The sequence below is a fragment of the Petromyzon marinus genome, chromosome 11 (genome assembly GCF_048934315.1).
Source record: "Petromyzon marinus isolate PM22_M1 ecotype Great Lakes invasive population chromosome 11, UKy_Petmar_22M1.pri1.0, whole genome shotgun sequence".
In the NCBI taxonomy this organism is placed as follows: Eukaryota; Metazoa; Chordata; class Hyperoartia; order Petromyzontiformes; family Petromyzontidae; genus Petromyzon; species Petromyzon marinus.
The window spans coordinates 3,671,311-3,698,643 of NC_133677.1; the positions used below are offsets into that span (position 1 = coordinate 3,671,311).

At 46.8% G+C, this 27,333-nt stretch overlaps 1 protein-coding gene across 7 annotated transcripts in view; it reads left to right on the forward strand.

Moving 5' to 3' along the window:
* ATE1 (arginyltransferase 1) overlaps positions 1 to 27,333 on the forward strand; it is a 99,967-nt gene that overhangs the window by 48,179 nt on the left and 24,455 nt on the right. For all 7 annotated transcript variants that reach the window (XM_076066304.1, XM_076066307.1, XM_076066306.1 and 4 more), the window contains 2 exons: positions 3,551 to 3,732; positions 8,366 to 8,465. In XM_076066304.1, coding sequence (XP_075922419.1) covers positions 3,551 to 3,732; positions 8,366 to 8,465 — 282 coding nt within the window. The remainder of the gene's footprint in view (positions 1 to 3,550; positions 3,733 to 8,365; positions 8,466 to 27,333) is intronic.

Consider the following 27,333-nt stretch of genomic DNA (forward strand, 5'->3'; position numbering starts at 1 on the left):
AGCCCGCTGTCCCGAATTCAATTGCCTGTCACGTCTAACAATCAACGGGGTGTCAAATCTCCACTGGTCCTGGGCCTTCACCAGCTTGGAGAAGTGTCGGTCAAATAACCCCGGCTACCGGCAATGGCGTGAGGAGTTTTACATCGTGGTGAATCCACAAAGGGTTGTAAATATACATTATTTTGGGTCGTGTATACTGTCATATTCAGCCATGATCTGTCCACTGCTTGATGAAGGCCTCCAAAAGCACGCTGCGTCCTCAAGGTTACGCTGTGAAGCATTCCACCTCTCAGTGAATTGGGAGAAGGCTGTAAATTAAAAGCGCTCATCAGTTGACTCATCGAGACACAAACTGTTTCTTCCTGTGTCTAGGGACCACTTAAATATTTCGCCAAGATCTTTGCGCTCGCTTGCTCTCTCTCCGAGACACATTGCAGTCGCATAAGCGCATATTCAGAGATTTATTTCGGGGCATGGAAAAAAATGCAAGTGCTCAGTGACTTGAAGCCAGAGATGGTAGAACACCGCATTGTTCCACGCTGACTCTGCTAGCGTGCCCTGTTTGGGTTGGCCGAGCTTCTCGCCTTCCTTAACAAAACTTCCCTTCCATATGAATCGGGGAAGTCACATCTGGAGGGGTCGGGTTTCAGTGCTCGGTAGCCGAGAAAGCCACACAAGCCATGAAATTGTATTAGGCTGTTGCTTGCTTGCCACCTGTCATTAGGTCTGCTGTGAGATAAGTTGCGCTCGGGTGACCTCACTCGTAAGTAGTGAAATGTTTTGAACAAAAGTGGACTGTTCACGCTTTTCGACCAAGGTTGACAGCGTTGATGCATTAGTTCTGTCCGTCTATCCGTCTGTCCTTCTGCCTGTGTCTCTGTAATGGGGTTGCTGGGGTGTGACGAGGCGGTGGGGTGATTATAACCCACCAATGTTGGTACTTTTTAAGTAAAATGAATTTAATGCTAACTTATGTGGCATACATTAACTGGAGCCTTACATTTGAACTTAAATTATACTTTGAACTACCGTACAAGTATTTGGTCTTACAAACCCTGAAAACTTTTCTGAGTAAGAATATTTCAAGAAACAGAACCTAATCAAAATAAAAAAATATATCACAAAGCATATATCCTAGTTCATTAGACCTCCTTTGCCAGTACCAAAATGTAATAATAGGGTTTTTCCCCTTTTTATGTCCTTGAAACTGATCAGTTTAAAGGACAATGCATATATTATCATGGTATGTTTTTGTTTGCATTTTGACTGCAGGTATTGTGGTTAACGCAGACATGAATCCTCGTAAAAAGGTTTCAGTTTTGTTGCCAGAAAAAAGGGGAAAAACCCTATTATTAAATATCCTAGTGTTCAGCGGTACACATTTCCAAACACAACCCCTCATGGGCCCCGAAGATTACGTGACGACTCCTCCACCGTGCTTGCGAACTCGAGCCATGCGACAATATTTGCCACGTATTACCAAGCATTGATTTGAAACGTCTTGCGCAAATCACATTTTTTGTGCGCAATAAACGCCCCATCGCTGTGCTTATCTGGAGCGCTGTGGCCCTCCTGTTTACAAAATGCTCACTTGACCGGTCTTGCTCGATGGGTGTAAGACCAAATAAAACAGTCCCCTCTGTGAGCTCCTAACAGCAAACCTGGCTGACATTTATAAAAGTGGGAAAGCGTACAGTTAATAAAGTCATGTTGCAAGTCGAGAATTCTGAGTTGATGGTAGCAGGTAAATATTTATGCCCAAGATGTTGGGAAAGCTGTCCCATTTTTACAACGGCCGTCACTTTTACGGATGCGTGGCAGCTCCGGCTAATCGTGAGGTAGCGCCGCTCACGCGCGGTTGTTTGTGGCGCCGTCCTCACCGCCCGTCCTTCACCTTGTGAGAGGTTCCTGCATCTTTTGTTTTGTTTAGCGCATGAAAACAAACTATTAAGTTACACCAATTAATTATACGAGTGTATTTTTTGCCAGGTTACAGATTGCCTACACGTGTTCCGTTAAAAAAAAAAATACATATACACTTTAGTTCTATGTACTCAAGTGTTTTGCCCGGGTTTCTGATGACGCTTAATGGGTCTGACTTGGCCGGGAACCTACACTAAACAGTAACACAATGCGAGCATTGTAATGCTTGCCGGCCCGTGGAACGCGGGACCGCGAGCAACGTAACGTGCGGCTTTGCTACGAACTCGCAGAACGATCATCCATCATTCGCCGGAAGGACCACCTTTTTCGCGAAAGGCGCGCATCGCACGTAACGATTGTGCTGAGGGGGCCCCCCCTGTAACCCCTTAACGGAGGGTCACTTAGGGTGAATGCTCATTTGTGGCTCGTACGGGGATTAAGGTCGTTAAAAATCCACGGGTGCGCCCCCCCCCCTGCTTGGAATTGCATTGAGAGAGCGTTGTGGATTAGAGGACACACGCAGGTTAAGTTCACCACTTTTACTTTTAAGAATAGTAAGTGCGGTCGGGTAGGACACTTCGCTGGAAGGTATGATGGATGGTGGGCGAGAATAACAACAGAATGCCAGCCAAAAGGTAGCATCCTCCCCGCCCACCCCCCCTCCCCCCCCCGCATTAGTATGTCCACCGCAGTGATGTAGTGATGAAATTAACTCGTGTGCAGGTGATAGGTGGATTGTTGCACCGCATTGTGGAGAGCGGTAGTTGTGGCGGTTAGCGCGCTGCGCTTTAAACCTGGTGGCCCGAGTTAGATTCTCGCTCACGGCCACCACCAGTGACGATTATCTGAACTGGTCCTAGGCCTCCCATAGGTTGACTTAGCCTCAAATAAGTACCTGGTGCGGTGTGTAGTAAACATCGCCACTGGAGAGACAAAGGCGGTTGGGCATGGTGCTGGCCACCCACTCCCTTGTGTACCGTGCCACTCTTCATAGCTGCTCGCTGACATCACTTGCCCCAAAAATATTTAAACGGGGGTCTTAGTTACACCGCATGACTGTGAGAGATGGTGACCACTCAAGGAGGTCTTCAGGAGGTCCTTTTCACTTACCAGCGTGATTTGTGCACGCCAGTCACGGAGAATTTACCCCCGAGCCCTTCGATTGTGGCCAAGGGGCAAACGACGCAGAATGTTCCCGACCTCATCTTCAGATCTGAAGAGCTAAATAGGATTGATATTTGCATGGATGATGACCATTCACAAATAGGTTGGTTATAGGGATGCGGGGCCATGTGCTAGGGAGGAGAGGGCAGTAAATAATAAAATCCATAGTTGGCTTATTTTGTACTTCTCTGATTCATTCATTTGTGCTACCCGCCTTTACCAACCCATCCCCTTTCCCCCCAGCTTTTGTTGTGATTCAGAGTCATGATTCGGTTTATAAATACATTTCGTTAGGGTCAACAGGGGCATGTGATGTGATCATATACAACGTACACCGCATGTATTGCTGTATCATGAGTGAGATACTACACACGAATCGATGAATCGACCACTCTGGGGCTGATGTGTATACCTCCGATATATATGTGTGTTCCTGTGTGCGTGTGCGTGTTTGCGCGCGCAGGGCGAGTACTCGGCAGCTAGCCCTGACGTGGGCTATGGCTCGTTCCACCAGCAGTACTGGCTGGACGGGCGTCTGATCGCCGTGGGTGTCTTGGACATTCTCCCGCGCTGCCTGTCCTCCGTGTACCTCTACTACGACCCCGACTTTGCCTTCCTCTCCATGGGCATCTACTCTGCGCTCAGGTGCGCTGGCGCGGCCCCCGCACCCCCGATGTTACACAGCCTCCTTTCTACCGCAGTACGTACGGTGCGAAAGAAGTTCAGCACACATACATATGTGGATCATCGGTTGTGTGTCCACTCAGCCTTTCGCAAATAGTCATATAAGTGCCTTCGGTATGGGTTGAGGAGTGGTGGCAGAGTGGTTTTTACGTGCAGCGCTATGAATCTGGCGACCTGGCCACGGCTAACATCAGTGCCGATTGAAATGTGAACTGATCCTGGGTCATCGCGCCTTCACCAAGCTGTATTGAAGAGTGTGGTGAAGTATGGTCGTGCAACCCGTATGACCGAGACAAGGCAATGGGGGGGCCTTCATCCAGCAGTGGTTTGACAAAGGGCCGAAAGTAAGTGTAAGCATACAGTGAGGGAAAAAAGTATTTGATCCCCTGCTGATTTTATACATTTGTCCACTGACAAAGAAATGATCAGTCTATAATTTTAATGGTAAGTTTATTTGAACAGTGAGAGACAGAATAACAACAAAAAAATCCGGAAAAACGCATGTCAAAAATGTTAAAAATTTATTTGTATTTTAATGAGGGAAATAAGTATTTGACCGCCTCTCAATCAGAAAGATTTCTGGCACCCAGGTGTCTTTTATACAGGTAACACGCTGAGATTAGAAGCACACTCTTACAGGGAGTGCTCATAATCTCAGCTTGTTACCTGTATAAAAGGCACCTGTCCACAGAAGCAATCAATCAATCAGATTCCAAACTCTCCACCATGACCAAGACCAAAGAGCTCTCCAAGGATGTCAGGGGACAAGATTGTAGACCTACACAAGGTTGGAATGGGCTACAAGACCATTGCCAAGCAGCTTGGTGAGAAGGTGACAACAGTTGGTGCGATTATTCGCAAATGGAAGAAACACTGTCAATCTCCCTCGGCCTGGGGCTCCATGCAAGATCTCACCTCGTGGAGTTGCAATGATCATGAGAACGGTGAGGAATCAGCCCAGAACTACACGGGAGGATCTTGTCAATGATCTCAAGGCAGCTGGGACCATATTCACCAAGAAAACAATTGTTAACACACTACGCCGTGAAGGACTGAAATCCTGCAGCGCCCGCAAGGTCCCCCTGCTCAAGAAAGCACATATACATGCCCGTCTGAAGTTTGCCAATGAACATCTGAATGATTCAGAGGACAACTGGGTGAAAGTGTTGTGGTCAGATTACACCAAAATGGAGCTCTTTGGCATCAACTCAACTCGCCGTGTTTGGAGGAGGAGGAATGCTGCCTATGACCCCAAGAACACCATCCCCACCGTCAAACATGGAGGTAGAAACATTATGCTTTGGGGGTGTTTTTCTGCTGAGGGGACAGGACAACTTCACCGCATCAAAGGGACGATGGACGGGGCCATGTACCGTCAAATCTTGGGTGAGAACCTCCTTCCCTCAGCCTGGGCATTGAAAATGGGTCATGGATTCCAGCATGACAATGACCCAAAACACACGGCCAAGGCAACAAAGGAGTGGCTCAAGAAGAAGCACATTAAGGTCCTGGAGTGGCCTAGCCAGGCTCCATACCTTAATCCCATAGAAAATCTGTGGAGGGAGCTGAAGGTTCGAGTTGCCAAACGTCAGCCTCAAAACCTTAATGACTTGGAGAAGATCTGCAAAGAGGAGTGGGACAAAATCCCTCCTGAGATGTGTGCAAACCTGGTGGCCAACTACAAGAAAAGTCTGACCTCTGTGATTGCCAACAAGGGTTTTGCCACCAAGTACTAAGTCATGTTTTGCAGAGGGGTCAAATACTTATTTCCCTCATTAAAATGCAAATCAATTTATAACATTTTTGACATGCGTTTTTCTGGATGTTTTTGTTGTTATTCTGTCTCTCACTGTTTAGATAAACCTACCATTAAAATTATAGACTGATCATTTCTTTGTCAGTGGGCAAACATACAAAATCAGCAGGGCATCAAATACTTTTTTCCCTCACTGTAGGTCATACATTAACCCTACTACCACTTCACGTGGAGTATCAGAGTTTGTTGCGTCTTTGCGGTGCTTTATCACATTAGTTTATCTGACTGCAATGCCTGCCAAGTGTTCACAATCATTGCGTCTTAATGGTGCAATGCACAATGCATTATTCATACACCTAAAGTGTATTCCGCTGTGGACTAGTATTGATTGCCTTGCCTATTTATTGCAACACTTTGTGAACATAGTCGGTGCTAGTATTTTTGCGATAAAAGCCATTTTTTTGCATGGGTTTTTGCGCTAAAAGTCTACTGTGCGGGCTCACAACAGAATTATCGTGAAATTGATGTGAACAGCAAAAAATGATGAAGTATCAAATTACGTTCGCATCTGATTTCAATAATGAGAAGCTGGAATTTAATTGCATGCGTATACCCTGGAGGCCGGTTCACCACAGTGTTTGGTAGCCCTACGCATACATTGTAACATTTCGTCATTCCCTGATTGATCTATTTGCTTCAGATTTCCCCAGTGCAATTAACTAACGAGGCTCTTGCAGTGTATTAAAGGGGTTCCTTAATTTAACATTTCCTTTGCTTAAGATTCTCGATGTGTTTTTAACGACTAAACAAAAAAAATCTGCCAAAGGGATGTCTTTATAATTCTGCTCTGAAAAACCCAACATTTATCATACAGGTATTTTGGAGATCTGTAAGGCCGTGGACACAACACTGCTTCATCTGTGACTTATATTGGGGTTCCTGTATATCACCCCTGTAGGACTTTCTGAGTATTCACACACCATGATTGAAAGCTCTGCTGATAGCAATTCATACAACTGAAACCGGTACGGAGTTTGTCATTATTTGCCAATGCTCCTGGAAAACATTGGTTCAGAAGGCGAATTATTCTACTCTGTTATAACCCACAGTGGAACGGTGGTGGAGTAATTAGCACATTGAACCATAAACTCACCGACCCAAGTTCATTTCCCGCTCACGGCTAACATCAGTGGCAAGTCATATATCTGAACCAGTCCTGGGGCTTCCCGCCCCACCCTTCACTATCCCAGCTGAGCAGTGTGACGAAGTTTAGTCAAACAATGCTGACGACTAGAAATGGCATGGGCAGGCTCTAATCCAGCAGTAGAATGACAAAAAGCTGCTCATTATAACCCACAGTCTACCACGATAGTATGTAATACTTGATTAAGTATTTGAATGCACGCACAAATACTTTTTTAATTTCGCGTATTGCTTAACTTTGAACACTATCGCAAGGATTTGAATAGCCACCCGTCTGTACGTGTGTTAACGTCCTCAAATCACGTAATCAAACAGGGCACATGCAGCGTGGACAACTTGAAATATGAGCGGTGTCCGTATAGTAGTGTACCAGATGGCACAGCCGCTTTTCTGCCCGTGCTGTGGAGTGGCCCAGCTGTGCCGCTCACTGCTTTTACATTAACCCTCAAGTGCCACCAACCGGCTAATGGAGACACTTGAGTTGTTTTAGTGTCCTTTTGTTTGGCCACATTCCAGAGCTGCTGTGCGGTGGCTTGATAGCAGGCACGCCGCCCTGCCCATCGCACGCCCGCCCGCCCGCTCGCTCGCCCGCTTTGGCGCGTGCGGGATATGCCCTTCCGAGCATAATCAGAGGCGGTGGCACTTGGCGACGCAATCCCCAGAGTTTCGTTGAGAAGATGCCGTGGTCAATATAGGATTTAAATAATTAAGCATATGATTAGGTTATGGTTTCTCTAAATGGGAAAACAAATTAGTTCTGGAGGAAATGTGTGAAATGTTTTTTTTTATCTGTCCCATCAGCCGGCTAGCTAACTGAAATTTTCATGAAATATAAAAAATGCTTAACGCCTCTGGTTTATTAAATTTACTGTCATCTGTCCGGTACAATATATATATTCCCTGCAAGATGTTCTCTGGAAAAAGGACATGTTTATGATTTTAGCTATTCTCTGTTCTAAGTAATACTTATTTATCAATGTTAATAAAAAATTCCCTGAGTACTGGGCATCTAACAATTTCCCTTCCGCCTCCCCCCACACTAGCGTGCTGTGTAGCTCTCCGATGTGTATTCTGCTTCTACCGCTTGTCATTCAGCGCGATGTGCGGTCGTGTCCCGGTGAGCTCGCTGCGTGACAGACCCTGCAACCTGCGTTCGATTCCCGCTCGAGGCCAACAGGAAGACGATTATCTGAACTGTTCTCGGGCCTCCCCTAGGTTAATATTTGTATCCGTGGTTAAATCAGGAGCCTACGTGCTGATATTAGGTTTTAGAATCGCGTGAGTTATTTACTTGCTTGCTTTATAAGTGTCAATTATTATTCAAATGAGTACTCGTGTGTGAACCGTAACTAGGGAGACAAAGGCAGTCGTGCGTGCTGCTGGGCCACCCACCCCCTCGTGTACCGTGTCGCCCTTTATCGATGCTCACTAGCAGCACTTGCCCCAAAAGTCTGTTAAGTCTATACAGGAAGGGGAGGGAAATCTTTGTCTTGTCTTTGTTCACTCGGTACAACTCGAAAACTAACCGGAGCGCTGTAGCGCACGGCCAAGCGACCGCGGAGACCTCTGCAGACTTCGCTTGCTTCACCCAAACGCCTCTTGTTGTTGTCGGTGGTCTTGTTTTGTTTGATGCAGAGAGGTGGCGTTCACGCGGCAGCTGTACACGCAGGCGCCGGCACTCCGCTACTACTACATGGGCTTTTACATCCATTCCTGCCCCAAGATGAGATACAAGGTGAACTCAGCTCTCTGTGTGTGCCACCTCCTGTTGTTGAATCCGCAATTCTGCATCGTCAACAAATTATACAAAGGGCGCAAAATTGCAGAGGAGGCGGTAAGCGGCTCAAAAATGCGTGCATATTATCCATCATTGACATCGTCGTCATCACTATTCAGTTATTTAAATGTGCCCAGATTGCAGATAGGGAACGTGAACGTTGTGCAGGGATGAGCAATGCGGGGCGTGATCCATTACTGGTGAGGGCGGGGGAAAAGAGTTACTTCGCCTTGGAGTTGGGAGGAATTGCCCGCCGTGTGAGATTTTACTATTCGTCACCACTAGGGGTCGCTTGGTGCATCCGATCGTAAATCAAACCCGCAGTTTTGGCCCTATATGGGTGCGGTGGGGTGGCCGTTCCGCATTTAACTCGAGAATCAGCAGTAGTAGTACGAGGCGATCACTCCCTGTGTGCAAGGCCTCAGTGTCGTCTCGCCACCGAATGCGTTGTATTCGGCGTTCAATGTTAAGGAAATACAGATGTGCGAGTTTATTGAATGGAATCAAATATGGCCTTTTGCACATCCCGGACGTTCACAACGCCTTAGTTGGAGTGTTTAAAACTCTACAGTAGACCCGCCTAAAAAAGGTCAGGCCTGTTTATCCAAGTTGGAGTGGATCAGAGTGTGTTTGTTCTCGCTAAGCAAGCATATTTTTAACTTGAAGAAATTGAATCCCCAGCAAGTCATGAACTCTGGCTTTAAATAGGTTATTTATCCTTTCCTTTACCAAGAGGATATTGCAGCTACTCGCGCCGATTTTTATCTCGAAAGCTTTTAAAGGATTTAATTATTTTTACACTTTCTACACTGTGTACTGCGGAATACAGTGTATCACATTGTGCGTGCGGTGTAAAAAATAAAAAACCGCGGTGCCTTTGCGAGCAGGGAGACGTTTTCGCTGTTTAACGTGTGGGCTGCAGAGCACAGACGACCAAATAGAAATAGTGCAAATGTGAGCTCGGGGCATCACCCGGCCACCCTCCATGGTACACGCTGCACGCCACATCGCCCGACCGCCTTCTGTGGCCACACGCTGCCCACCACATTGCCCGGCCGCCTTCCGTGGCACACTCTGTGCCCGCCACATTACCCAGCTGCCTTCAGTAGCACACCTTGACCGTCACATCGCCCGGCAGTCTTCCATGGCACACTCTCCCCACCACATCGCCTGGCCGCCTTCCGTGGCACACACTCACCGCCACATCGAACGGTCCCTACGCTTGAATATTCGCTCGTAATTCCGCAGCGGTAAGCGGCAGGCTCCGGCGCAATCCTAAAGTGCAAGGCAAATATGAAGTAAGATGCAGCTCTCATGCGTGGACATGTGGCTTTGGCGTGAGAGCTTGACTGTATGCCTGCCACGCGCTACAAAGGGGGCCATTGTACCTAGGCCTTTGCGTATTTTGGCGAGCAAGTGGCGCATTCTGAGTAATTGCCACCTGCCCATCAAGCATGAAGGCTGTGAGGATGTGTGCAGAGCACGGATTCACGAGGGGGGGTGCTGATTTGTTCACAGTGTGAAAATCATACACACTTATTGTATCATGAATATATAGTTCCAGGGTGCGTATTCATTTATTTTAACTCATCGATGGTGATTATTATTAGTGATGATCATCAAAATTCATGACCACAGATGAAAGGATGCGCTTTAGCCGTAGAGAATATTATACATTTTTTGATACAAATTCATTATTTGGAGCGACAAAAAATATTTTGCAAATAGTTGAAGAACAAATGCCAGCGGCAATGCAATTTTGAGGGACCGATTTGTGGAGATTGCGTGTTCTGTTTGAGCTGTGGCAAACTGTGGCCTTAAAAAAAAAAACCCAGAGGCCAGTTCTGTGGTGTACAGGGTCGGATCAATGACCCGAGCACCGGGGGAGAACCCAGGAATGCCGACCTGGTTGCCCGGCAAACCTTGACATTGCCACGTCTGGCCAGCTAATGGGACGAGGGTCAGCTACTTTCACTCGGCGGTCAGTGTCTGCGTGTCTGCGAGCCATCTCCGGAGCTGCAACCTGATTAGCCCTGGCACCGAGGCGTCGCTCGCCGTGGCATCTGTGGTGGTGCAGTGAAAGTGCAGCGGTGGCTTTTCTGCGAGGATGGGTGGGTGGCTGGGGGGCCGGGTCGGATGAGCTTAGCTCATTCGATCCATCCACTCCGTCTTGTCTATGACATCGCTTGACAAGTAAATGGGCGACGTCTTGTTTACATTTGCAGTTTTTTTGGGTGTAATCTTGTATGGGTGTGATAAAGGGCTCTTTTTTTATAAGTTAGGCTTTGTTTTGGAATGTTTACATTGCACACAGGGGTGCGACGTGCTTTGCCCATAAAATTATTTTAATTGCATCTGTCTTGTGAAAAAATTAACCGCCAGCATGTTTAATTGCAAGCTGTGCAGAGATTTAATTAAATTGTCTTCAAAAATATTGTTCACATTGAATTGGAAACACACGTCAATGTAAATTTCAGTATTACTGTACAAATTCTAGATTTGAAGCTTTCCTGACTGCAAGGATTCATCCTCTTTGGTTTTTTCGGTAAAGTCACGTAGATAAAATACTAAATCAAATGACGACGTTTCGGAGGCAACACAAGACGGAAGCTTGTGTTGCCTCCGAAACGTCTTGATTTGATTTAGTTTTCTATTATTTAAATTGTATTTTATCTACGTGACTTTACCGAAAAAACCAAAGAGTATTACTGTACAAAGTTGTATCAAATGCTTAATTATTTAGTTATACCGTTGAGCTCTCCACCAGTTGCGGTGGGTGTTTAATTTATAATCCAATGTTGGATGAGAAACGTGTCAACCCTGCTTTTACAAAAGGGGCGGCACGTCAGACAAACACAGTCCTGGGTCATTGAAATAAATATTCCTTCAACGTAAAGCCAACTGATTCTGATAACCTCATCTCATATCACTCTGCCGCTTCACCCTACCTACCGGTCTCATTTCATGTCCCCATATCACCCGTGAAGCCGGCCCACCGCCCGCGCTGTTCCTTCCCGTTCTGCTGGAAACGTTCACACTGCCCCCGGACCGGCCGTCTATTGTGCAGGGCGATGAGATTTATAAACAGAGACAGCAGATTATGCCCTTGTCGCGGCACAGCTGGATGGCTTTAAGGAACGGGGCAGGGTGAAATTAGGTGGCGAGCTGCACCTGGGTTTTTTTTGTTGTCTTGGCTATGTGGACTACCTCTTGGTCTGCTGACCCTTTGGCGATCGTGTGATGGAATTCAGGCTACAGGGTTGTCTGCGCTGTCCTCCCGGTTGGTTCTGCCCCGCTGTGCGTTTGCGTTGCGTACGTGACCAGACTGCACAGCCGCACGCGGATGTTTGTCCAGAACGCTGGCCCATTTGGATTGCTCTATTAGTGGACACCTTGGTAATGGTATTTCAGTCAATGTCTGAAAGGGGTCTGCTCTCTTAATGCATCACAAGGAACCCAATTAACTTGGCTTATCAGTCTTCAACCATAGTTTCAGGATGGGCGGACTGAGTTTAATGGGTTTTTTGGTTTTCGGGTTATTTTTGGGTGTGTGTATAGCGCAGTCATTTAGCAAACTGCCCTATGAACCTGGCGACCCGAGTTCAATTCCCCGCGATGGTTAACATCAGCGGTGAGTGATATCTGAACCGGTCCTGGGTTCCCTCTTCACTGGCCTCGATTGACCAACCCGAAAAATTGGTAAGACAACCTCTATAATCAACAAGGTGTGGGAAGGTCTTCATCAAGCAGTGTTATATCAAAAGGCAGAAGTTTGACAACTATGTAATTTTTTTATCGCATCCTTGGAATTACATTGAGAGAAGGAAAGATGAACACGTGGATTAGAGAACATGCGTGTGTTAAAGACATCAATCAAACTGTTAAGAAAAGTACGTGGGCTTTTTGCAGGAGATGTCTCGTAGGGTCGATGGATAATGGTCAAAATGGTGATGGAGTGGCAACCAAGGAATGGAATGCTTCCGAGTGGACGTGCATTGAGGGGATGGAGCGATGAGATTTGCTCGTGTGCAGGTGCGAGGTGGATTGTCACATCGCGTGATCGTGGGGGTGTCGGTGCCTTGGGGGAGGCCTTCATCCAGCAGTGGATTGACCATGGCTGATGATGATAAGTATTATTTTTCTCCTCATACAGTTGCACTTGGCTAACTTTGCATTTCCACGTTCGAAAATTTTAAACGCCAAACATTGTCCGGTCAGCGCATAAAAAAAAATCAAAGGCGACAAAACACTTTGTGCGCCTAATTGGGTATTCTCGACGACTTGAATCGCCCTGTGACTCGGCTTTAGCCACCGGAACCGAGAGCCACGTTGTTAATCTTTGGTTATGCGGCTACAAAATTGGAGATGGCGTCGGGTGCGGAAGGCACATGTGCCAGGTGCTCAGGAAGCGTGACCCAGGAGCCCGCAGGATGTGAACCATTGTGCCAAGAGATCACGGCTTGAAGTCCCGCACGCCAACCAACGCCTGTACCAAAAAACCTGATCAAATGAGAAGCAGCCTCGCGGTACAAGGGATGCCTCCGCTGTGTAATGGTTAGCACATTGAATGGTTAGCACTTTGGATTCGCAAGCCACGGGGCGCCGGTTGGATTCAATCTCCTGGCGTGGCAGTGGATACAACGGTGAAAGTTTCTTAACCCCCCCCCCCCGCAATATAAAATGGGTTCGCAATACTTAGGCGATCGGCAGGTTTTGTGCGGCGGGTCAAAGAGTGGTTCCTCCCACCTCTTACAAGGCATTTGGTCAGCATGGCAGAGTTAGGCGAAACACCATCTAGAGGAGGCCTGTCTCCCACTGGTGGCTACACCGCCCCCTCTGCCCAGTGATACACCAGCCAGACAAAGCTACAGATCGTCCAGCACTCAGTCTCTGAGCCGCAGCTTGCCCGTCCGTGGCCTGCATGTGCAGTTTTATGAATGGGGTGTTGTGCGCACGACCCAACAATTGGAAAAAAACTATTGATTCAGGTTCGCTCGGTTGGCCCCTGGAATTAGATTGCATGCTAGATTGCAGGGGTGAGCTAATTTTGCGTGAAAATCTGCTGTGGGGCTGTGGGTTTGTGGGTGGAGGGGTGGGCGTGTGCGTGTGCGGGGCGGGGGTTTGAGAGCAGCCCGCAATTTTTTGCCAGGTACGGGTGTGCCCTTTGACCTCGGCTCTCTACTGACGGGCCAGAGTTGAGACCCAGAAATGTGGCAGGCTTGGGCGAGGGGTGATGCCCTCGATGTCTGGCTGCTTTGCTCGCGTCTCTCAGGAGGGAGCCCACGTGCACGCAGATGCCTTCTCGGCAAAATTGCTTCCTCGTTTTATTTCTCATTTCTTATGGATTTGTGTCAAAACCGAACATTTCAGACTGCAAGTCTAGCTTTGGAATTTGAAATCACTGCGGTTAATATTTATATATTAGTATTTACAACTAACCTTTGGGGGGGGGCGGGGTGGGGTGGAGGTCTTCATCCAGTAGTGGGTAAATCATTACTGTTGCTGCTGCAGCTCATGATGATGATGAGTATTTACAGCGGCAATTACTGGGGAAATCCACGTTCCCTCCGTTGACTTCTATTTATTTAAACATTTCTGTTAACCCGAATGGCTGTCGCAAATGGTTCGCGTAATTTAGACTAAGACATTTTATTATTCAGAGAGGCTGCGGAATCGGTACAATGCTTCCATTATGAATTTAAATTGCAATTTGTGCCGGAGCTAATACTTGAGCGCTGCCATTCATTTTTTGCACCTGTCATTACTTCCACGGTGAGTTTAAAGGACTTCTGGAAATCTGGCATCGCCTGGCACTGTCTCTCGACTCCGGTGTCAGGTCTCGTAAACCCCAGTACAATTGGATTCAGCAGCAGCAGCAGCTGATATGGTCAATCTACTGCTGGATTAATTTCTCCCCAAGTTGCCGCCACCAATCACGATCGTGCGATGTATTAATCCACCCAGCATCTTCACACGGGCTGATTGATCTAGTATGTGTGGATTCGTATATCGTCTAAATACCAACCGCATCTCGCGACGAACTTGTGAGTGCGAATGTGTCCGTGTGATGAAAGGTTTTGCCGAATTGCCCTTTTCGGTTGCTCTTCTTTTCCCCTTTGAAGCACGGGCATTTTCATCAACTCTATGAGATGTCCATAATAGAGGTCTTTGAGATATGTTGTGCGTAACAAGTGGCAATATCTGATTGTGTGGCTTAAAGTGAAAGTTCTCTTGGGCACGGAGAAAGGATTACTATCTTTAGGATCTCAGAAGAGCTCGTAATGCCCAGCTGCTTTGCACCGTCCAGGGCTGTGGGAACATTGCCAAGTAGTGGTCAGCCCTTTGTGCGCTTGGGGAAAAAAAAAGCAGATTTTTTTATTTATTTTTATCAGAGCGGTTGTTATTATTTCAGAGATAACACAGAGCCGGCAATGTTGTTGTTCCGATAAGCTGATCGCCAAGTAATGAGTTTTAGAGAGCCCCAGCAGAGATGTTTGGTGACAGCTTCTTGTGTTCGCTTGATAAGCTGTTTTTTCTTGTTGTTGTTTTGGTCAATATTTAAACTTAGTAGATTTGGTGAACAGCCCCTCTCTTCTAGTAGCTGTGTGTCAAGCTTATTTGCATGATAATTTGAAGACGCAATTCTGCTTCAACCTACTTTTTGGTCTGTTGGGCGTCTGGTGAAACTGTCAAGAGACGTCGTTACTGCATACGAAAACAGACGCCAGTTACAACGTTTCTCTTTGGGTTTTTATATCTGAATACGGGGCTATGAGCAACGTTATGTGCCTCTTATCCTGCGCGCGGGAAAACGCGCCCGCACTTGTTAGTTTATAAAACAACAAAAGCCAAATTGTGTTCGTGTGAAATGAATATTGTTTGCAATATGAGTAATGTGAAGCGCGTGTGTTTTTCCAATACCTTTTCCAATGCTCGCTCGCGTGCGTGCGCGTGCGAAGTGCATGCGCAAACAGCCGTGCATTCAAGTTTCAGGGTGTTTTGAAAGCTGTGTTTTATTTTGTGCCACTCGCGTTCTTTTTGTACATAATAATAATAATAATATACCTGGGGCCATATCGACTCATTTTGCACTGCGCCCAAATGTAGACCGGCTAGGGGCACTTTGCGTCGCTGGCAAATGTGTTTCTTAATAATTTTATTCGCAACCGGGTTTTGACAACTTCCTTTATTCCACTTGACTTGAGTATTTATGTACCATTTATTTATTTAAATCAATACCAGTAGCATTTGGTTTCCCTTTATTTGATATATAAAAAAACGAAGCCGCACAGTGAAACGAAACGTGCACTTCGCATCCACGTTTAAGGGATTATTGTTTGTTTTGTAACACGTGTGCTTTGTTTTTTATCTTGTACAAAAGCCAGTTAATGTCACATTACAAAATGAGAAATGAAGGTATAAATACCGAAAGTTATTTCATCACACCAACAGACCGATTGTAAAAAAAAAGATCAGTATAAAAGAACCTGCCATTCGGCAAATGCAGACTTGTAATCTTGGCCACGTGTGCGTCAGCTCAACGATTTATCAGCGTTGTCAGCGCGAGTGCATGTCGGTCCCACAGTTCTCTACGCGTAACGCAATTCGCAATAAGAGAAGCATAACGAGAAGAATAATTTGAAATAAAAAGGGTGGCATTGAGTTTTCATTCTACATGCACAAACCAGATACGTCGTATTGGCTGAAGAAGAGTAAGTAATGCTCGGGCTAAACGGATCGCTGGAAAGAGTGGGTGACGATGGGCGATGGATCAGGTTGGTCAACGGAATGGTAGCCAAAGGAGAGCAAACATCTTACAGAGAACACCCCATCACACAGATAGAATACTGAGATCAGTTCATGTCCAACTGTGGCACTGTGGCATCGTACGACTGGGAATACCACAGTGGCGGGATGTTAACTCCCTCAGCTGGTATGCAGGAGGCACTGTGGGTTCGATCCTGACCCTGACTGATGCCTGCTGTACATGTGGAGTTTGCGTGTGTCTCTCTCCCTGTGGTCGCGTGGATTTTTCTCCGCGTCATCCGAATTTTCCCCTCCACATTTAGGAACACGCTTTTAGAGTATTTGGCTGATATATATTTACAAATGATAAGCCACTTCGTTGAGCTATCATTTGTGGCTAGGTCGCTTGTGAAAAAAAGCTATATCGCTCGGTGAACCTTACCTGGTAAGATACAAAAAGTTGTTTAAAGTTTAGTTTAGTGATGGTTGATGCCTGCATGGGAAGTACTTGATAGAGCACTGGATACACATTGGCTGGTCCTGGTGAATTAATTTGTAATCGAATAAACATGATATTACAAAAACATTAAAACTGACAACAAATATGACCTTCGTTTGCCCTCTCTGTGAAACAAATGCCTTGCTGACCATGTGATTTACAACAAAAAAGAAGCATATTTTAAACCCCAACCGTGCTTGGCTTAGACATCGAATTATCGTTCTCCATGTATCAACAGGATACCAAACCACACAGTATGCGCCGATCACATCAGATCCCCGGAAGCTAAGCAGGCTTAAGCCTGGATAGTTCTTGTATAAGTGGTTACCACACACAATCTCGTTGTCATAGGGCTCGTGGGACAGTTTAGTGGGCGGTTATAGGGCAGTGCAGAAACATTTGTCGTTGTAGTGTCCTCCGTTTTCACGGTGATGGCTCCCGTGCCTTCACCAAACCCACGCAGGTCAATTTTGGCGAATTGTTGCCAAGTAACCCCCGAGCGTCCCACACGGCATGGGGAGGTCCTCGTCCAACAGCGGACGGACACAGGGGCTGTGTGAACACATCGGCATTCGCCGTTTCGATGAAGGCAACTCAACTCTCTCTGTGGCGGTGGCTGTACGCGGCGTGCGCGTGGTTCGCCGCTGCAGGTCGTCGATCACGCACCTGCAGCAGTTTTTTGCAGCGGAGCATGTTATACGGCCGCGCGCCCGCCACGCAGGGAAAAATACCAAGCGTCGGGGCGCGGGCCAATAAAACGACATTCATCACGACGACTACTTGCCTACATCGCGCGCGCCCAGCTCTCGCGAATTCGCTCGTGCACACCTGTCCTCTGTTCACGCGTTGGCCAGTGCTCCTGAATCGTGGCATCGCATTAAGTGGCACAGAGGTCAGCCCCAAGTGGTAAAGGTGCACTACGGGAAGCTCCAGAGGGCCCACCTCCAGAGGGTATTTTGGCCGAATCTTTCACACTGCCCAGACATCTTGAAAGGGGTATGAGTACCCACACTTTACCCCAGCACACGTAACCTTCCCATCGACCGTGAGGTACCCATTTATTTACACTGCTGGCGGCACAGAGGCAGGAGACCGAACCGGCGACCTCTGCAGTGCAACTCTGGTGTGCCAACCTTGGCACCGCGGCAGCACCCGCTATAAACAAGTCCCGCATCTGCTATGATAGTAGTATGTGCATTTGTTTGCAGGTCGATAATTTCAGGTTAATGTTTGTGCGTTTGATTAGGTTAAAATGACAGGTTTTTTTGTTGTTGATGTTTGCTGCATTTGGGTTTTATTCCTAGCCAAGGGCTGACATCAGTGGCAAGCGATATCTGGACCGATCTTGGGCCTCTACTCCTTCACAAACTTCGGACTGACCACCATGGTGAACCTTCTTCTTGGTTCTTTCGGTAAAGTCACGTAGAATGGAAATAAAATAATAAAAATAAAACATAATAAAATAAAATCCTAACGACGTTCCGGCCACAACACATGGTGAAGTATGGTCAAAGAAGCCCCATGACCGAAAGGTGTGGTGGTGACTTGCATTCAGAAGTGCACTGATGGAAGGGTCGCACATTTATGATATGGGAGCATGCATCTTCCCTGGAAAGTAATGCATTGACCTTACGTGCGACATTCCCCAGATGAGAAAGGCTCAATTGTAACAATTTGAGGTCCTATCTTTTCCCCCTCCACAAAAAAAAAATGATTTGCTCATGACCCCATTCTCTCCGGATTCGTAAACACTTATGCAACAAGCGAGCAGTCTAGCGTAGTACCGACCACCCGTGCTTCAGACCTAGGAACAAGTGCCAGCTCCCAGCATCATCAAGGGTATGTTTTTTTCCTCCTCCAAATCCTTTGACGCTCGGTTTGGATTTTTATGGAAACGTTCGTTATTGAACCGCGCGTGCGTGTATGGAAGGAACTCTTTAACTCCACGGCGAATTTCGTCTCAGATGTTAAAACCTTGCGATGGTCGTTGGCCGGCCGTCTCGGGCCCTCGGCGTACAGTGAGGGAAAAAAGTATTTGATCCCCTGCTGATTTTGTACGTTTGCCCACTGACAAAGAAATAATCAGTCTATAATTTTGATGGTAGGTTTATTTGAACAGTGAGAGACAGAATAACAACAACAAAATCCGGAAAAACGCATGTCAAAAATGTTATTTATTGATTTGCATTTTAATAAGTGCAATAAGTATATGACCCCTCTGCAAAACATGACTTAGTACTTGGTGGCAAAACCCTTGTTGGCAATCACAAAGGTCAGACGTTTCTTGTAGTTGGCCACCAGGTTTGCACACATCTCAGGAGGGATTTTGTCCCACTCCTCTTTGCAGATCTTCTCCAAGTCATTAAGGTTTCGAGGCTGACGTTTGGCAACTCGAACCTTCAGCTCCCTCCACAGATTTTCTATCGGATTGAGGTCTGGAGACTGGCTAGGCCACTGCAGGACTTTAATGTGCTTCTTCTTGAGCCACTCCTTTGTTGCCTTGGCCGTGTGTTTTGGGTCATTGTCATGCTGGAATACCCATCTACGACCCATTTTCAATGCCCTGGCTGAGGGAAGGAGGTTCTCACCCAAGATTTGACGGTACATGGCCCTGTCCATCGTCCCTTTGATGCGTTGAAGTTGTCCTGTCCCCTTAGCAGAAAAACACCCCCAAAGCATAATGTTTCCACCTCCATGTTTTGACGGTGGGGACGGTGTTCTTGGGGTCATAGGCAGCATTCCTCCTCCTCCAAACACGGCGAGTTGAGTTGATGCCAAAGAGCTCCATTTTGGTCTCATCTGACCACAACACTTTCACCCAGTTGTCTTCTGAATCATTCAGATGTTCATTGGCAAACTTCAGACGGGCATGTATATGTGCTTTCTTGAGCAGGGGGACCTTGCGGGCGCTGTATGTTACCAATTGTTTTCTTGGTGACTATGGTCCCAGCTGCCTTGAGATCATTAACAAGATCCTCCCGTGTAGTTCTGGGCTGATTCCTCATGATCATTGCAACTCCACGAGGTGAGATCTTGCATGGAGCCCCAGGCCGAGGGAGATTGACAGTTCTTTTGTGTTTCTTCCATTTGCGAATAATCGCACCAACTGTTGTCACCTTTTCACCAAGCTGTTTGGCAATGGTCTTGTAGCCCATTCCAGCCTAGGGGTAGGTCTACAATCTTGTCCCTAACATCCTTGGAGAGCTCTTTGGTCTTGGCCATGGTGGATAGTTTGGAATCTGATTGATTGATTGCTTCTGTGGACAGGTGTCTTTTATACAGGTAAAAAACTGAGATTAGGAGCACTCCCTTTAAGAGTGTGCTCCTAATCTCAGCTCGTTACCTGTATAAAGGACACCTGGGAGCCAGAAATATTTCTGATTGATAGGGGGTCAAATACTTATTTCCCTCATTAAAATGCAAATCAATTTATAACATTATTGACATGCGTTTTTTCTGGATTTTGTTGTTGTTATTCTGTCTCTCACTGTTCAAATAAACCTACCATTAAAATTATAGACTGATCATTTCTTTGGCAGTGGACAAATGTACAGAATCAGCAGGGGATCACATACTTTTTTCCCTCGCTGTGTGTCCTCGATTGCTTCACGCGAACGCTCACGCAACGCAACGTCGGAGCTCCTCGGCTGCACCTGCGCCGATTCCACCGTGGTGATATTTAACCAACGGCGGAGGAGAATGCAGTGCTCGCTGAGGAAGGCTGCTGGCGACACGCCGAATTGCACGCTCCTCTGCGAGCGAGCACCTTTTTCATCTTTGCCTACGCGCCTTGGCTGAATCATCACGAGGCTGGCCCACGCGTGGTGCAAATTTGACTGAAGTATCCGTACGTCTGCCCACGTTGGAGCAATTACCATACAATATTTCTTTCGCCCATGGGGAGCTGGCGGCTAGCAGATGAGACAAAGGGGGCGTTTGTTAATATTGCACAAGATGTGGATTTTTTTTCTTTCTCCGATTTTTTGCATTTGGGCTTTTACGCGAGAACACAGTGGCACACCCGTGCAATGATGTCACGGGTCTTTGCTTTAAATTTTCATACAATTGCACGTGCGTGTTCTCATCTCGTGTTGCCAAGAGCATTTCCTTTGCGCACTGACAGGTCTCATCGTGTGGAGTGTTTCATTATACAGAGAGACTTCTCCCTGTGTGCCGCATCCCGTTGAAGGCTCTCCTTTAATTGTTTGTCAGTCCCCCCTGGACTGGGACATTTCTACAAGCCTTTATCAGTATCCCACAGTCAATTCTGCTGCTGCAGCACCTTCACTGCGAGATGCTCATCATGTCGGGTTTAAGTTTATTTTTTTTAACTATTGTTATTTTACCAGATAAACCCCCCCCCCCCCCCCTGAGCTTTATGGCCACAGATAATAGCTCAACGAAGTGGCTTATCGCGTGTTAATTTATAGCAGCTAAAACCTCTAAACGCATGTATCTAAATCTGGAGGGAAAAACCGCAGGGCTCAGAGAATAATCCACACGACCGCAGGGAGAACATGTAAACTCCAAATATACAAGCGTCAGGGTCAGGATCAAACCCACAACCTTCTGTATACCGGACGAGGTAGTTAACATCTCGCCACCTTGGCGCCCTTCACTGTGCCTATGATATTTCAAGGACATTTCAAGGGCACGCCTTCACGTGACAGTACAGAGTGGAAATTGCGCAGCGCGTAGGGAGAGAACGGCAGTCTCCCTCAGCCCGTAGCGTCTGGCTATTATGCATGACGTAATGTCTTTGTGAAATCGCACGAGAAAAGTGGGAATGCCGGCTTGCCTGCCTTTGGGATTATTTAACAATTCCAGTAACCTTTGTGACTGGTGCAGAAAAAATATATATTTGCGGTTTGTCTGAGTCATTATCGTCCTGCTAATTACCCACAAAAATGCTTATAAGGTCAAAGAAGGAGGTCAGATCATTTTAAGTCCATTAAATTAATATATATTTTCAGTTTCTGCATTTAATCTCTATCCTGCTTGTTTATGGCATACCTAAATTACTAAGCAAATGTGCTTGATATAAGATGAGCTTTTTAAAATTGATTTTTTTAAAGCTCCTTCATAGGCGTTCTGCGATGGTACAGACTTTATACAGTGCCTATCTTATTTATCATCGCGCATACCTAGGTCGCGACGCAAACAGCAAAGTAATATTGTGGTCATTGAATAATTAATTTGTGGCCCATTCGAATGTTACCAAGAGGGTCGCGTGGAATGCAATTGATGGGTTTAGGAAGACCGCACAATCAAGCATACCTGTGTGTGGCTTTGGGCGCACGTTCAGGAATCGTTCAACGCTGGGGGGCCTTTAGGGAAACATTGCCAGAACACCTTCCTCCTATTACTGCCTAAGGTCTCGAGAGGACTGGTGAATTCCTGAGTGCCTCTAAATTTAAATCTCTTTGGTGGGGTCGGTCCTTTTTCTCTCCTTTCAATTATATATTCGATCCTGCCAAATTTCTCGATTTGCCGTGCAGTCGCACGTTCTGTTTGTGTGGCAAGCAATTTTCTCAAGGCTGTTCTCATCATTTTCTTCCTGATTGGGTTGTAATTAAAAATTGGTTCCCATTCGGCACCATTAACGGTGCATTGACCTGTGTGTCGGGGAATCTGCGAGGTAGTGAGTTTTTTTGCCGACGATTCGGCGACGGTCACGTATGCGAACGAAAGGCAAAAATTTTGCCGGATAAATTACACCAGGAGGACCGTGCAAATTTGGCGAATCGATTTTTATTCGATTTTAAAACCTGAAATTCACCCCATTTCCGTCAACTAGCATGGTTGGCTACGTACGGTGCAAAAGAAGTTCTACATACATGCATACATTTCGGAAGCTGCACACTCCATGTGCATTTGTGGTGAAAAAAAAAACCACAACCATCTTCTGACATCATCCGCCAAAGCCTCATGCAGTCGTGGGTGTAATGTAGATGGATGTAATACTGTCTCTACGTGTGGCGGAGTGACCGGCCTGCCTAACACCTGTCCCATTTCCACAGCCCCATCGTCATGGAAGGCACCTGTAGATTACGCCAGCGTAAGCCCACAAGGGGCCTGCAATGACATCACTCGTGACTTGCGGTCTCGCAGAGGCTCGTGCATGCAAATACTAGACCGCGCGTGCACGCACGCGTAACCACGTGGTGGTATTACACACGCGCGGGCAATGCGCAAACACGCACGCGTGATTACCTACGCGCTCGCGCGTACTCCGCTCACACGCTGGGCACATGCGCAAGCGCTCACAGACAGACGTGCGCGCCCGGCCGTCAGACACTGGCGGCAAAGCCGGGGCAAAGTAAATAAACCCTGCGTGGCCAGGCTGACCTGGGTAACTTTACAAGCAAACACGGTGTGGCTGGAGAGGTGGGCGGCAGATAGACGCTCATCTTCGGTTTCAAAGATTTTAAATTAAAACGTCTTGGGGAAAGCAAAACACAGTTTTAAGGAGGTGGCGGGCAACTGTCACTCTCTCGTGTAATTGCCGACCAATTTTTTGTTGCGATGCATTGCGAGTAATGTGTACCGCATGCATAATGCAAACATTAAATTGTAACGCTTTGTTCTCAACAAAGCGTTGAAAAAAAGAGCCATAGCCTGGTATGCGATGCAGTTATTTCCACACTGCAAAAAAAATATTTTTCTTTTTTTACGGATGAATAAATTAATGAATGCTGTCCAATCTGGGCACTCATTCTGTTGCTGAGCCATGTAAAAGCTTTATTTCTGTATTGTTCAACATGCTTTTGTTCCGCGTTTTTTTTTCCATTCATATTTAAAAAATGTAATCCTTGTCTTCTTTTTATACTTTTCATGTCAATTGCGTTTTCGATTTTTTTTTTTAAAAGTGCATCTGATTTGGAAAGGAGACCATTGTGGTTTGTGGTCTCAGTGGACGCGTTTATTGTTGTCTGCGCGCAGGTATGAACCTCGTGATTGCATGCATACCTTCGCGCGGGAGGACGACGAATCTGCGGGCCCATGCCGAGTGTGTTGACTCAAGTGTAATGTGGGCCCATGTGGACAGGATGCTTTGTGCTCAAATTGTATTTTGAGCAAACACAATCGGATTATTTTTTGTTGAACGCAGCGCATGCGCCTGGAAAGTCTTTTCCCCATTTCCTTTGAGTGTGGCGAGCGTCGGGAGGACATGAATAGTGAAACGAAAGCCGTAAAGTTGCCCGATCTGCAACCCATTGAGGCGTTATGCCTCCTAGGCTGCTCACAGCCGTGATAACGCCTCGTAGGCCCTCGTACAGCTGTTTCTCTAAACGTCTGGCTGTGTGGACAAAGGTGGCGTTTCATCGTTGAATGAGATACCATTGGACAGTTCCACTATTTCAAACGCTTATTTTAGACACTTCAGCTGATGTTCCCGTGCACGATTAAGCACGCGCATCACGCGTGTAGGATTTTATTGTTAACGATGGACTCCTGAATTGTTGCATGCCCCTAGTAGCCTCCCAACCCATTTTTTGGGATGCCCACAGTGGGGAGCTGATCCAGCTCATCGGAGATAGCGTCCAAAAATCTGGGGGCAAAGCTTGTGGCAAAATACCGTAGGTCCCACAGTATTACAAGCGAATCTCATAAGCGCCGATTACGATGGTCACAGCTTAGTCACCAATTAACTCGGCACAAAGCAAAAGTTAATTTTGGCGTGCGCGTTGGAATCTCGCTCACGCTTCGGGCGGTGACGTGGCGGCCCAGCGGCAGCGTCTTTCGCCGTTTGTTGCAGAAGTTCACAGTTCGAAGCCAGTGGCCGCCCTGATTAACAATTCCAATGCATTGCCATAATAATGATAATAAAGAGCCATCTGCTTCACAGTGGATGGTATAGATCCACTGACGACATTTTCAAGAGCGAGCGTTGGGGTCCAAATTTGCCGAGTTTGAAATTGCCCACAAATTGCTCAATTGGGATTACACGTAGCAGTCACCACCCCCTACTGGAAGACTAATGCCCCAGGTGATTCCAGCAAATTTCACTATTATGGTCTCTTGAGTTTTCACCTGGTTAAACAAAATAAACTTGGTGTTAATTGAGAGGTTACATGTATAAAGTGGGCAAAGGAGGGTAATTTCTCTCAAGCATTGCCTCCTTTTACCTCAAGCTGGGCAATTATTTGCAAAAAAGGATCAACTTTGTTGAGAGAAATGTTTGTAATATTTGTGTCGTTTATTCAAGTTAATATATTTTTATTGTGCCCCCCCCCCCTCCGTAAATGTCGCTGCTCGTTAGCTTGACCAGAGTGCCGTGACTGAGAACTAATGCGTTCACTAACACCTGGCAGACATTAAGGCAAATTTAACTTGGCAAATGTTAACAGTGACAGAGTCCATTCTGGATTGCAAGCGACAGGATTTTAGGCGAGCGAACAGGCCTTGGTTGCGCCGTTTGTTTTGCTTAGTGTCACTCCTATGTGGCACGCGCCGTTTTTTTTTTTTGGAAATCTGCAATATGAGTGCTTGGGTCGTGGCGTTGAATGGCGCGACACCGTGCGTGTGGCTCCGTGAGGTTGTCCGCCATTTGTGTGTTTTAAAATAAACACCGCTAATGGCCTGGTTTCTGTGTTTGTCAGAGGCTGAGTAAAACCACGCGAGAACGCAATTGACAGTTGTGTCCCTGGTACAGGAAATTTGGTGTAAATCACGCAGGCAGCATTTATTTAGTTATTTACCTTGCTGAGCGGGTTAGATCTGCGGGCTTAACGGAAGAACGAACGTTTTTCTTTTCTCTCGGCATCACCGCGCAGTTTTCGCCGTGAGGGTCGGTCAATTGCGGAAGCTTCTCAGTTATGGAGGACCGGAGCGAGTTTGGCAACACGGCTCTATTGTTGAGCTACAATATCTCAAGTTGGTCTTCGCAGCCCCAGAATATTTCCACTGAAAATCCCCGCCCCTTGAGTAGTCCACCCATAAGAACCACGTGAGCTGAACATCGTAATTATCTGCATCGTCCTGATCCTTGGTAGATCCAGATGACTTTATGAGGCCATCGCTCACTCAGTTGCTATACACAGCTCATTTATGTCGGTTGCTTTGCTTATCTTTGGCAAACGATTGTTTGCATCATCATTCACCAGCATGGACCAGTTCAAGAGTACACGTCGGGCGGGCAAAGCCGACACACACGCAAATGCACAAATGCCCGACGTTATGTTTTATATGTGTATAAGTTTGGCGCGAAAGAATCACTTCATGCGCATGAGCCAGTGATGAATTACACGCCAGTGTTTGACACTTCGGGTAGTGAAGAGTTATGTCCCGCGTGTGAGAAGCCCGCCACAGGACTTTTAATATTGTTGTGCTGCGAGCGCTGACGAGGCGCCTCGTCCGGGTAACCTGAAACTAACTTCATTAAAAGTGGCTGAAGTGGCAGAAGGATGAGGGAGGGTTTTGGGCGCAGAGCATGGGGGACATGGGAGACTGGAGGGGAGTGGGGAGCAAGTAGTGCGGGGAGGATTGGGATTGCGTGGGGACCCCTGGTTGACTGGCAGGTCCACTGCGGCCGTTGAGCCACGGGGCAGGTTTGAGTGCAACTGCTTAAGCCGGTGGCAGCTCTGTATGCCCTGCTCGCCCATGGGGCAGATCAGCGTTCTCGCTCGCCCTTAGGGCTTGTCTGCATTATATAATTGCTTGCACGTGGGATATGGCTATGCGTGATTGATTTTTTTTAAATTATATATTTTGTTCTGCAATTATATCCCGATGGAGCCATCCCGCTGTCACGACTTGAGACGAATTATCACTCTGATCTCTTGCAGTCAGCAGTGTTAGACAGTGGCCGATGCAGGCGGATATCACAGAGCTACAGTGAGGGGAAAAAAGTATTTGATCCCCTGCTGATTTTGTACGTTTGCCCACTGACAAAGAAATGATCAGTCTATAATTTTATTGGTAGGTTTATTTGAACAGTGAGAGACAGAATAACAACAACAAAAAATCCAGAAAAACGCATGTCAATAATGTTATAAATTGATTTGCATTTTAATGAGGGAAATAAGTAGTTGACCCCTCTGCAAAACATGACTTAGTACTTGGTGGCAAAACCCTTGTTGGCAATCACAGAGGTCAGACGTTTCTTGTAGTTGGCCACCAGGTTTGCACATATCTCAGGAGGGATTTTGTCCCACTCCTCTTTGCAGATCTTCTCCAAGTCATTAAGGTTTCGAGGCTGACGTTTGGCAACTCGAATCTTCAGCTCCCTCCACAGATTTTCTATGGGATTAAGGTCTGGAGACTGGCTAGGCCACTCCAGGACCTTAATGTGCTTCTTCTTGAGCCACTCCTTTGTTGCCTTGGCCGTGTGTTTTGGGTAATTGTTATGCTGGAATACCCATCCACGACCCATTTTCAATGCCCTGGCAGAGGGAAGGAGATTCTCACCCAAGATTTGACGGTACATGGCCCCGTCCATCGTCCCTTTGATGCGGTGAAGTTGTCCTGTCCCCTAAGCAGAAAAACACCCCCAAAGCATAATGTTTCTACCTCCATGTTTGACGGTGGGGATGGTGTTCTTGGGGTCATAGGCAGCATTCTTCCTCCTCCAAACACGGC